The sequence below is a fragment of the Talpa europaea genome, assembly GCF_964194135.1.
Source record: "Talpa europaea genome assembly, chromosome: 7".
NCBI classification, from domain to species: domain Eukaryota; kingdom Metazoa; phylum Chordata; class Mammalia; order Eulipotyphla; family Talpidae; genus Talpa; species Talpa europaea.
This window is the reverse complement of record NC_140074.1, coordinates 2,494,454-2,507,227: the sequence shown is the minus strand read 5'-3', so window position 1 is coordinate 2,507,227 and position 12,774 is coordinate 2,494,454. Positions and strand designations below refer to the sequence as shown.

General features: G+C 50.4%; 1 protein-coding gene across 2 annotated transcripts in view; it reads right to left on the bottom strand.

Annotated features, from left to right (window-relative positions):
* The window catches only part of MED27 (mediator complex subunit 27), a gene marked incomplete at its 5' end in the record, with an annotated part of 159,652 nt that overhangs the window by 43,263 nt on the left and 103,615 nt on the right, over nucleotides 1–12,774 (bottom strand). For both annotated transcript variants that reach the window (XM_084236091.1, XM_084236092.1), the window contains one exon: nucleotides 9,412–9,505. In XM_084236091.1, coding sequence (XP_084092217.1) covers nucleotides 9,412–9,505 — 94 coding nt within the window. The remainder of the gene's footprint in view (nucleotides 1–9,411; nucleotides 9,506–12,774) is intronic.

Sequence of the window (12,774 nt, the reverse complement as noted above, 5' to 3'; positions counted from 1 at the left end):
CAGACAGCTTCACAGTGCTACGCTTAACCCGCTGAATCACCGGGGAGGCTATACCTTAAACATCTTAAAATTTAGTTTTAACATCTGCGATGTTTCTTGATATAATAAAGTCTTTAAGTCTTCATTGTATTTTGCCAATTTCTCTTTTGTAACTTCTGCATTTATGATTCGAAGTTGTTTTTTCCAATCTCTTCAAATGCTTGAGATATTAAAATTAGTTTGGAGAGCTGTGTTAGTTTTCTTCTGCTTTGTGGTGTCTGTTTCCTTTGGGAGAAGAGGTTTTCTTGAACTGAGGTGTTTTTCTCCTAAATTTTATTAGGAGAACTCTTTTTTTTTTTAAAATAATTTCTGATTTTTTTTTTTTTAAAGAGGCATGTATTTTTTATTTAGTTATGATTTATTTATTTGTTTGTTTGTTTTGTTTATACATGCACTGGGTACAGTCAGAAGCGCGGGAGGGTGAGAGAATTCACCAGAGCCAGAGCGGGGAGCAGAGCAGGCAGAAGGACCGAAGGACACTGCTGAGGGGAGCAGCGGGCGGCAGGAGGGGTCTGTGCGCCATGTGAGACCCTCCTCCCGTGGCCGGGGAGCAGCCGGGGATCGAACCGGCGCTGCTGAGGCTTCGCGCAGCTTCGCAGCCCAGCGCTCAACCGCTGCGCCACCAGGGAGGCCCTAGGAGAACTCTTAAACATCTAAGAAGTTGCAAGAATGATAGTGTGATCAGCTCTGAGTCAGAATGCAGTGGCCACCCTCTGTTCTCCCACTTGCCTTATCACACACACACCCATCCATCCATCTACTGATACACTTTCTTTTGGGATACGTTCTAAAGTTGCAAATATTAGTATACTTCACCCCCAAACAATCAGACAAGCGTTAAGTAGATTTTAATGTTTGCTTAAAAATTTTCTGAGGTAAAACTTGCCTACAATAAAATGCACCATTCTCTGAATTCTAACAAATGCATAGTCCTATAAAGTACATTACTATCAAGATACAGAACATTCCACCACCACAAAAGCTTCCCTTGTGCTTTCCCCACTGAAAACCTCTTCTGTTCCTCTCAGGACAGACAGTGTTCTGCCTTTTAGTCACCTGAATTCTGGCCTGTTTTAAAACTTCATACTATGTAGTCACACTGTGTACTCTCTTTTGTGAGACGAACAAAACCTTTCCTGCAGTAAAATTTAACAGTGAAAGCATGCAGGTGAGCACACTAGGATTTGATGGTTTTGTTTTTTCTGCTCTTACATATAACATGGGGTGGGGGCATTTTCGGTCTTCCAGCTGTGTTTCCACGTAGTTTATTTGTTCTCATTTTTCTGTAGCTTGAGGATATGAGCAGAGATCTGGATTTAGTTAGCCCCCATAATATATCTGATGGGAAACATTTCAAACATAAAAGAGCAACTGTTTAATAACTACACTAATTAAAAAGATGACCATAACTTTGCCACATCTGCTTTCTCCCTACCACCCTTTTTTTAAAAAAAGATTTATTTGCATTTATTTATGCATACAAGAGCTGGGATACAGGCCAGAGGTGTGGGGGCCAGGTGAGAGGACTCACCAGAGACAGAGTGGGGAGCAGAACAGGCAGAATGACTGAAATACACTGCTGAGGGGAGCAGCGGGGAGACAGGAGAGGTCTGCTGCGCCATGTGGGTAGCTCCCTGGCTGGGGATCAAACTCTTGCCATAGTGACTGGCGATACCTTTATAGTGCTGAGACTTTTACGCCGCCAAGGAGGCATCCCACACACACTTCTTCTGCAGAGGTGTTTTAAAGCAAAACTCCTTTCAACCCTTACAGACATCTAGTTCCGCCTCTAAAAAGCAGATCTTTTGTTTTATAAAAGATGAGGCAACTATGACCTAACAAAATTGCTGACAATTCCTTGATTTCATTTGAAATTTAGACCACCTTCAAATCCTTCAGATTGCTTTATAAAAAGTGTTCTTTTGCATTCGGTGTTGTCAGATCGGGATCCAAGCTGCTGGGAAGGCTGTCAGCCGCCTCATCCCCACCTCCGCACCCCACAGACTGCTGGGGAAGCCGAGCTCATGGTCCTACAGAATGTCCCACATGCCTTTTTTCACTTTTCTTGGCCTCAACATTTTTAATCATGGATAAACTTCTGATCATGTTACTGAAGACCCCAGGGAACTCCGTGTCTGAGGGATACAGCTGTCAATAGTAGCCATGTTGGAAATGAAATAGACAATTTTAAAAGACAAGCCAACAGGTGACAGAGTGATGGCATCATTTGGAAAACTCCACTGAAAAACTGTGAATGAATGAGCGTGAGAAAGGGAAAAATTTTGGCTTTGGGAATACCCCAAAAGGGTCTCTGGAACCCCTCATCGTTGGTCCATAACTTGAAAACTGTTCCCCTAAAGAGTGGATCTGACTTTTGGGAACAAATGTTTCTTGGAATCAGCTTGGGTAAAATAAGTTTTATGTCAAAAAATGAAGCAGAACTATAAAAACTGATGTTTCCTGTAAGTCTTATACAATGACATTGTTACAAAAATCATGTAACAAAGAATTTCAATAATATTTTGCCTGGTGATAAAATAGTAAAACATGGGGCTAGCTTACAGTGACTGCTGTAGCATTTCAGCACTGGCTGGTCTTCAGAAATTCCTGACAGAAAACAAAAGTTATTATCTAAGTCTTGTATGCTTGGGAGAAATGTTTTACTGCTTCAGAACTGCTAGGGGGTGTAAGTTTGTATTATTTGGCAAACTATTTGGCATTTTCCTGGGAAGTAAACATTTGCTTGCCCTCAGCCAGGGTTCTCAGCCCTGGCTCTTTAGCTTTGCGTGGGTGGCTCTTCCGCGTGGGGGGCTGTTCTGCTTGGAGCCAGAGGCCTGGTCGTACCTTTGGTCTCTCCCCACGAGCTGCCAGCAATACCCATCCCCAAAGTCGAGGTAACTGAGAATGACTCCAGGGAGACCAAGCCACCCTCCGCCGAGAAGCACTGCCCGAAACCCGCATTCCGCCCATAGGGGGGCTCGGGGGGGGCCCTCGCCCGTGACCGAGGCACACAGACGGCCAAGCGTGCTCAGAACAGACTGCTCAGAACGAGCAAGCCAGACACACATCAAATGACTGCTGACTGGAAAGTGGATAACCGAATTAGGATACAACCAATATAATGGAATATTTCACATCAGCAAATGAATAAGCTATAGCTAAACCAACAATTTAAATAAAATTTAATAAGAGAAAATGTGGAATGGAAAAATTAAGTCCCAGCAGACAACATAGGACACCTTTTAAAAATAATGAACTTAAACAGCAAAATGAAGGAACCCACAGCTTGGGGATTCGTGTACATGTGTTAAAGCCCCCTCAAGAGGGAGGGAGGAGCACAGGGGACCGAGGGGAAGGTGCACGGGTGCACGGGGGAAGGAAACTCTATGGGGACTGCACCTGAGGGGGTGGGGGGAAGCAAGTATTGTTAAAAATGAACAACGATGTAAAAAAATTTTAAAAAGTTAAAAAAAAAAAAGATTTACTCTAAAAAAGAAAAATAAAGCCTCCCTCAAAAAGGGCAGGAAGGACAGCAGCTCCCCACAAGGCAGAGGCAGGGCTGGGGGGCCCTCACGGGTGAGCGCAGGCTGCTGACAGTGCTCCAGCTCATGGCGGGGGGCAGAGGTCACACGTGTTCACTGGGGCCATGCCTGGGTCCACGACAGCGTGCCGCGAATCAGGAGTTACGATCAATTCAACTGCAGACCCCAGAAGCTAAATTACGAAAAACGACGACTCCCAGCCCTACCCGGGCCCCTGTCCTCTGTGCCGGCCTCTCTTCCCAGCTCCTGGGACCCCGCCTATGTAGCCTCCTGCTTTTTATTTTGTTATAGGACAGGGAGAGGGGCAGCCCAAACCCCGCAAACCTGCCTATTCCTAATGGGTTCTGCCATCCGCCGCATCAACACAAAACATATGAGACTTTAATGGGAAGGAACTTTAATAAAACTAGGAAACAATGCAGGAAAGGCAAAGGGTCTAGTTTCTAAATGAAGCACCCAAAGTTACCCGTCCCCTCGTGGGTAAAAGTCCATCCATATGGGATCGGCCCAGAGCAAGGCCCCAAAGCCTGCCCCAAGTCTAAAGCATCTTCCAGTGGGGACCCACAGAAAAGGGCCAGAAACAACCAGACAAGCCCGGAAGGAAAAGAGCAAAATCAACATCAAGATAAAAGCTGCCATGGTCACCTCCCCACGGGTCTCACCCACATCTGTGTCACCCCGTCCACGACCAAAAGGCAAGCGCAGTTTCTTCACGTGTCTCTCGGCTCCATGAGCCTCCTCCAGGGCTCCTTCTAGCTCCATCCTGCTCCTTCCTTCCTCAGTCTCCTCTGCAGCTTCTTCTCTCCCTGCTCAGCAATACCCTCCCTTGGGTGGGGCAGGGAACCTGGAACCTCCCCCTTTCCTGGGGACCACCCTGTTACAATTTGAACACACTAACTGTCCTCCAGCGGGGGTCTCTGGCCCTGCGCTGCCGCTCAGGGACCCGGCCCGAGACCCGGTAGGTCTCTTCTCCAGAGGGCCTGCTCCCTGGCCCTGCTCCCTCCCCACAGCACCCTTGCCCCTCTCCAGCCCTCCTGCCTCCTGGCTCCTGGCTGGTCCTCACTCCCTTTCCATCCATCCTATGCTGCAGGTGCTGTGAGCGCTGGGACTTCGGTCAATGCTGAACAGCGCTCAGGACGTTCCTTTCTCTCCAGAATGCCTTGGCTACCCAGCCCATAAAGACCCTGATGCCAGAGCTGGGACTCGCCTAAAAGTCTGGCCTGTACCTGGCCTGTGCCACATCGCCAAGAGCACAGTGGGCACGTCGTGGTTCTCGTAACACGCTCCACGGGCCGCCTCTGAGCTGTGGAGCTCAGGCTCTAGAGTTACCCCAGAGCCGGTGAATCAAAACTCCTGCACTGTCTGGCAGGAAGGGGCAATCCCTGCAAAGGCGCTGGAGACCCCCAGACCTCTCAGAGCATGAGGCCGACTAAGCCGCGGGAGAAAGGCGGGCCCAGCAGCTGAGCAACTCGGTTATGCAGCAGTCTCCCTGCCTCGCAGCGCGGGAGGGTGGAAAGAGAGCATACGTCGGAGTGGTTAGAAAAGCCGTGTCACTCAAAAGCAAGGCAGGACAGCGCTCGGAAAACTGAAGGGCGGCCAAAATGTCTTTACAAGATGGATAAGTGAGTTTTATCTGCTGTAAATCAGGTAATATAAAATAAAGATTGATGTATAAAATATCAAGGTGTATTTCAAATATCAAGGCTGACGTTCTCCCTCTTGTTTCTTACATTTTTATACCTAGTGCACCCGTCAAAAGTTGTAGATTAATATTTAAAACGCCGAAGAAGCCAGCTGCTTGTTCTAGTCTCTGACTCAGTTAAGCTCTTACAATATTTTGACTGTTTAAGAAAATTAATAATGGGATGTTAGGCGGTAGATTAGCTGAAACTAAATATCAACACAGCTAGATTTATTTTTGGATGGCTGAGCTCATCTCTTCAAAGAACGGAAACAGGAGTTATTATATCACGAGCTGGTAACTTACACAACACCAGAACAGCCCCCGGCTCGGGGCGAGCCAGTCACACGCGGGAGCTTATGTAAGAGGCGCCAAGTCGAGCCTTCTCGCCGGGACGCAGTGCAGGCTGCCGCCCGCGGCCACGGCTCAAAGAGACGCCAGGGCAGTCATGGCAAGAAGGGCTGGGCAGCTTCCAGTCACACTAGTCCCCGAGGACAATTCCCGCTCTCCAAGGAGCAGGCCCCTGCTGCAGCCAACATGGACAAATGGATACAGATGAAAGACAGACATTCATCTGCGTGTTCACTCAGCAAACACGCACCGCGCCTGTCCGTCCTGCCCCCCTGCTCCCCGGGCCCGTGCCCACTCCCGTGTGGTGGGTGCACGTCTGTGCTTCCAGGCCCCACGCGCCCAAGCAGAAGCTAAGGCTCGGGCATTCTGATGGGCGCAGAAGCCCTGCTGCCACTGGCCCAGGCCTTCCTGTCAGCGCTCTAGGAAGACCACTTTGGCTCAGCCACCTTGAAAAGTGTCCATTCTCAAGCCCGCCCTTGTTTTCTTGCCTCCCCAGGTGCAGGAGCTGCTGACAGGCCGGGCCCGGGGACAGGTCTTCATGCACGCGGGGCCCTCACGCTTCTCGGCAGGACCGCCTGGGGACGGAGAGCAAACAGGCTCACCGCAGCTGGCCTAGCATGCAGGGACATACAGAGGGCAGAGACTGCCCGGCACCCGATGCTCACGACCCATGCGCAGCTAAGCATGAGCCTGTGTCTACACCGTTCAGAAGTCAGCGAATCGAATGACCCACATTTAGGGATCTGTACGGAGACAAACTGCATTTCAAAGGGGAGCAAGGGAGGGTGGTCAGGATGCGGTGACTTGGGTGGAGAGGGAGGGCCTGGAGAAGCCCTAGGTGCCGTGTGTCCCTAAGCAGAGTAGGGGGCTCGTGGGTTCATCACTAAGCGTACGGCCGACATCTGCGTCCTGTGTGTTCCTTTGTACATATCACATGACATAATAAAAACACCTTAGGGACGAGTGGACAGGCTGGCGCGCGGCGGTCCAGTCTTCCCGGCCACCATCAGAGCTACAAGCCGAGACTGGGCAGGAAGCAGCTGGCTTGAGAGGCCGTGTGGCTGCATGTCCAGGAGCAAGGCCGCCGCCTCCCTTTTCTCACACGTGAAAGGGAGGTGATGGTGCTCCCCGCTGGAGGTCCAGGAGGTTCAGGGATGAGGCTGTGCAGAGATGCCCTTTCGTCACGCACGACGCCTCTTCAACCCTGCCTCTCCTCCCCTCGCAGCACACAGCTCCTGGAGAAGGGGGCTGCCACGGCATGATCCCCTATGCCCCGACAGCTACAGGTTCTCCAGGGTCTCCTGAGCACAGGCACAGGAGGGAAGGCGCTGCCATGGGACCTCCTGGCTCTGGTGTGCCCGAAGGAGCTGCCAGGGTCTGTTCCTCTCACACGTCAGCTTTACCTCGGGTCTGTGAGCATCGGGTGTTATTACAAAGCAAAAGAGAGACAAAAATGAATGCATTTCTTGCCCAAGTTAATTCCTTGACTGCACTCAAGGAAGCCTGGCTGACTCAGGAGAAAAAGCCAGTTTATTAAAAAGCACAGGTGCAGTTCAGGCTTTGGAGATGTCAGCAGAGCCTTTCAGTGTGTCCTGCTGGCCTCCGCAGCTCCTCACGGCCTCTCCCGGTGAGTCGCACTCACTCCCCAAGCCTTTCAGGATCCACTCTTCTCAGCTGAATACTGATCTCCAGAAAGAATCCCTTCAGACCTTGCCTGCCCCCCCCACCCCCTGCAGTGGCACCCTACTCCCCAGAGGACAGCCCCAGAGCCTTCCTGTGAAGTCAGAAGGAACAGGTGACCGGCCAGGGTAGCAGGGGCATCCTGGCCCCTGCCCAAGTGAGCATTCCCAGAACCACAGAGCAGATGGGCCAGGAAGCAGCAGTGGCTGAGAGGCCCACAACCAGCTAACGCCATCCTCCAAGAGTAAAAGCCCGGTAAAGCAGCGTGTTAAAGGTTCCGATTATCCACCTGCAACGTGACTCTGAAGGCGATCACCCACTGCTCTTATAAACAAGCACCACCTTAGGGAGACACCCCGCGTCACCCAAGAACGGTAATAACAGCCGGCTGGCTGGGTACAAGGTGATCTGAAGCAGCCACTCAGAGGAGTAAAGAGGAGCCAGGTAAAATGGGATTCTTCCCTTGGACTGTGCCACTAAATGCTCTCATCCGTCTACGAAAACAGGAGCTCCGTGAGAAAGCAGATGAGGCCGGCAGGTCACTGAAATCAAAGCCCACTTCTCAGGCGGAAGTAACTAATCTCTCAGGCCTGTTTGCCTACGATCTGTTCTCCAGGCTCATTCCCTTCAATGCCAAAGTCCTGCCTTCATCATGAAATGGAAGCTCAATGACCCAGGGATAATTTGAGCAAACCTATTTCACTGAGGACGCGTTCATTTTTTCTTCATTAACTCTCTGGTCCCTGTCAAGTATGCCGAGAGCAGGATTTATGTTTCCACTGCTGGGTTTAGAGGATCTTAAAATTTAAACAATTTGTTTGTTTAACCGAGGCAGAAAATATTTTATGTTTTGCAGACAGACACAAATTGGTTTCTTTTCTATTAACAGACACTGTATTATCTCATTTACTGTATTTCTTAACAGAAGGAATATTAAAGTAGCACATTACCCAGCTGAACACTAATTTTTTCTCACAAATGAATATCACACATTTAAACAAGCCCACATCATCCCCTTTTTAAAGAGAAAACATACACGCGCCCACAGCGAGCCTGTTCCCTGGGGTAAAAGGCCTGAGTGGAAGCATCTCCTCCAGCAGAAATGGCTGATTGCAAAATTTTACAAAAGCAAAATGCAGGGGGCGTCCCGCCAGACCCCGGCAATGGCACTGACCAGGCTGGATCCTGAGCTCAGAACCATCACTCTTATTCAACCACTTCTGTAAAATGTGGGGCCCCTCAGAATCTGGAGGTTGTCCACATGCACGATATCAGAAAGGCTGCCTGTGGCCAAGGCCTGTGCCTCCTCTCATCACTCACAGTCCAGCACCTCTGCTATGCAGGTGTCTGAGTTCACACAGACACCAGCTTGCTCAGAGCAAACCAGGGTCAGAAACAACAGACCCCTGGGCCTCCCTGGTGGCGCAGCGGTTGAGCGCTGGGCTGCAAAGCTGCCTTCAGCCTCTGCAGTGCCGGTTCAATCCCCAGCCACCGGGTGAGGGTCCCACATGGCGCGCAGACCTCTCCTGCCGCCCGCTGCTCCCCTCAGCAGTGTCCTTCGGTCCTTCTGCCTGTTCTGCTCCCCACTCTGGCTCTGGTGAATTCTCTCACCCTCCCGCGCTTCTGACTGTACCCAGTGCTTGTATAAATAAAATAAATAAATCTTCAAAAAAAAAAAAAAAAAAAAGAAACAACAGACCCCAAAGCAGTCAGCTACAAGGCCTCAGGTATATAATGGTCTTTGGAAAGGATTTCCTGCAGAACTAGGTTGCTTTAAGAGGGTGTTTTCTTTGGGAGGAGGCAGGAGCTGGGCGTGACTGCAGTCTTTGGGACAATATAACACGGTCTTTGGGACAATATAAAATGACTCAGCAAAAACACCAAGCAGTAGCTTTCCTCTCTGGTTAACCCTGAGACACTCTGCAATTTCTTTGGAAAGCGGGGTTCCAGGTGCAGGACTTCTACCAAGTGATGCCAGTGGAGAGAGACACCATTCACATGGAACCAGCATTTAATTCCCACTCGACAGACATTCTAGAAACAACACAGCACCTGAGGTTTAATCTTTAGGCCAATTTTCTTCCACACGTCCCTACAAGCAGCTCATGTAGAACTTACCAGAAGCATTGCTGACGTTCCATTGGGTCTGGATAGGTGGATGGACATTTCAGGAAACATCCTGTCAATGCGGCTGATCACGTCGTCCACGTACCTGGGGAGAGACACACGTGTCTGAGCCGGAACCAAGGCAAGGAGGTGATCCATCGGGGTGCACCAAAGAATTCTCTTCTCGGTTTAAGTTTTTATGAATGTGAAACATTTTTAAGAAGGCAAAGGATGGGATTACCAGGCTTTTGTAATGAGTACAACGCCCCCATCCCTCCTCTTGCCTCCCAGAGCCAACTATTTGGACGTGGTTTCTTTTGGTATTTGTATTTTTCACACCAGTTTTCTTTTCCATCCAGAGGGTGGCCTATTGACTTTCCTCTATAGGAGATCAGATTTCTGCTGTCACCTTCCTGACCTGTGGGTTCCAAGAACAGAGGCTTCCTGCCCCTCCCTTAGGTCTAGATAGAGCCCAAGTCCACTGGTCCATATAGAGGTTCCCCCCTTCCCCAGTCTATACAGAGACTCCCCTCAATCCCTGCATGTCCTCTGGTCTAGGCAGTGCCCGCCCCACTGTGTACCACCCCTGTCCCCCCTCCATGCCCTGGCATCTCCGGAATCGCTCACCTGAACAATCAACTTCCTGGATTAAATTCCTTCAGGTTTAAATACTGAAGTCAGGGCCTCCCTGGTGGCGCAAGGGGTTAAGCACTGCACTATGGAGCAATCCACAGCCTCTGCAGCATGAGTTCGATCCCCGGCCGGCCAGGGAGAAACCCACATGGCGCGACAGACCTCTCCTGTCTTGCCCGCTGCTCCCCTCAGCAGTGTGTTTCACTCAGTCTGCCTCTTCTGTTCCCCACTCTGTCTCTGGTGAGTCCTCTCACCCCCTGCACCTCTGGCATGTACCCCAGCTCTTGTATGCATCAATAAATAAATCTTTAAAAAAAAAATACTGAAGTCATTCCTGTTTTCCCAGCTGGACTCTAACTGAAGTTATATCACGATTTTTGTTTAAAAAGGTATTCAGTGTTCAGTGTTTGCGTTCTAAAACCTCTGGGCGTGCCGGCAAACGGCTGGGACAGAGGCTCGGGAAGCCCTCACCTGGGAGCTTTCTATGGGCCTATAACAGTCTAACCCGGACCCTGCCCTACTCACTTAGTCAGTCAGATTACATCAGGTAATCTATCAGCTCTGATTCTCCCTCAAGACACCCCTCTGAGGAAGCCCTCTGTTCTCCTGCCCACCTGCAACCTGAACCTCTGAAAGTTTAATCATTTTTGAGATAAGTGACATTAAGCACCTCGCGTGGTGTTTGGCACCAAGACTCCAAAGTATAAATACTCATGTTGGGCTTCCCCAGTGGTGCAGTGCAGTGGTTGAGTGCAGCGCTGTAAAGCTGTGCGCAGCCTCTGCAGCACGGGTTCAATTCCCGGCTGGCCAGGGAGCTACCCACATGGCGCAGCAGACCTCTCCTGTCTCGCCCACTGCTCCCCTCAGCAGTGTCTTCAGTCCATCTGCCTGTTCTGCTCTCTGCTCTGTCTCTGGTGAATCCTCTCACCCTCCCGCGCCTCTAGCCTGTACCCCAGTTCTTGTATAAGTAAATAAATCTTTAAAAAATTTTTTAAAAACCCAGATACTCGTGTTGGTGCATCAGGGGCCCAGTCTGCAAAGACGCCCTTGATTCGAGGACGAATCCTCTGTTCCAGAGGTGGCTCACGGTGAAGACGCCAAGGCTGACCCTAACTGAGTGAGTGGGGTCAGCTCCGATCCTTTCAGAGCAAAGTTACCTGCGCCGCTGTGCTCGTCATAACCGCATGGGCACAGAGGGGACGCACGGCTCCAGTGAGGACTCAGAGGGTTTCCCATGCATTGGAAGTGACAAATTAAATTACACATCCATTAGAGCAGGAACACAGAAAAGCTATATTCTCCAGGGGAAGAGGGAGATTAGCCTCTACTCCCAACATGAAGAGATTTCCATTCTAAACCTCGTTCCAGAGCTAGGGCATGTGAGACCGCGGGCGGCACAAAGCCTCTTGGGGGAAGGTGAACATCACCCTGTCAGCTGTGCAAGTCGGGAGGCCCTTCAGGTCTTCCTTGGAGAAGGCTATGGTCCCCTTGAAGCTTCAGGTGGGCAAGGCAGGGGCTCTAGCAGGGCAGTGGCACACAGGGATGACAGCAGAGACTGGCGCGAAGCTGCCTGAGGAGAGATGTGATGAGGGCCCCGCTCCAGAAGACAAGGAGGCTGCGGTGAGGTTGATACTCAATCCCGCAGGTGGCTTTCACAAGCTCAGTACCCAACAGCTCTCTTCTGTCTCTCAAAAGGACCAGAAGATGAGGCTATCGCTTCAGACACCCGACTAGCTCTGAAAGAACAGAAGTCTCTCTGAAAGGAAGGCCCATGCTGTTGACTGCTGTGGTGGTTTAGGAAAGAGGCTGAGAACCGGGCTGACGAGGACGCCACACGTCCTCCCACGGTCCCCTTCCGGATTTATGGCTTCGCTACAGGCAACCTTGGCTCTCAGCTTAAATTCTACAGAGAAGGTGAGAAGACAGAGAAAGGAGGGCAGTAACTCATTTTTCATCCCTGGCTGATGGCAGACGCGTGGCAAACCTCATGCCAGGAGCTACCAGGGGTCTCTGGAAACACTACTTGCACACTTTCCTCTGACTCTGTGTGTGCGGTTGAAATCCAGTTACTTCAGACTCAGCAGGAAGGAAAAATCCACTGTCCGGAGGGAGTGGAGGTCACTGCTAAGTGTATGCTAATGGGGGCGGCGCTGTCCTTTGGAGCCCATCCTCCATCGATCGCCATCAGAGCTCTGGACGGGGGAATGCAAATGGCTGTGCAGGCCCCGGCACAAGGCGACATCACAGGTCACCCACCGCCTTCGTGCCTTTCACCTTGAAGGCTTCAAAATACTTTCTGGAAAACTTTCTCTTTAGCAGGCAAAGAGAATAGGGGAATGTGGAAGGTTAAGTGAGGAGGCCCAAAAGCAAGTTCGGATTTCTAGGATTCCGAGCCCACGGCCCGACTGTGCCGGCTTTTAGCAAGGGCTGGAGTTCTCCGTGGGCAGCAATGAGAGTGTTCCTCGGCTTTTCCGAATTCTTTCATTGATGAGATCTTTATTTGTCAAGGAAGGCAGGGCAGAAGAGAAATAATTCCTAGGAAAAATACCGGCCATCGACACAGAAAAGCGGGAAGGCCTGGCTTTCCCCTCAACCAGTGATCTCAGAGAAGCTCAGCAAACTCAATGCAAAGATTTTGTTAAGCAAAAGTGAATTTCAAGGAGGCTGTTTTTTATTCACATGCCTAACATAAAGGAGATGCAAATTTTCTTTCTACAGGTGACATCATGTATTTGCCAAAAA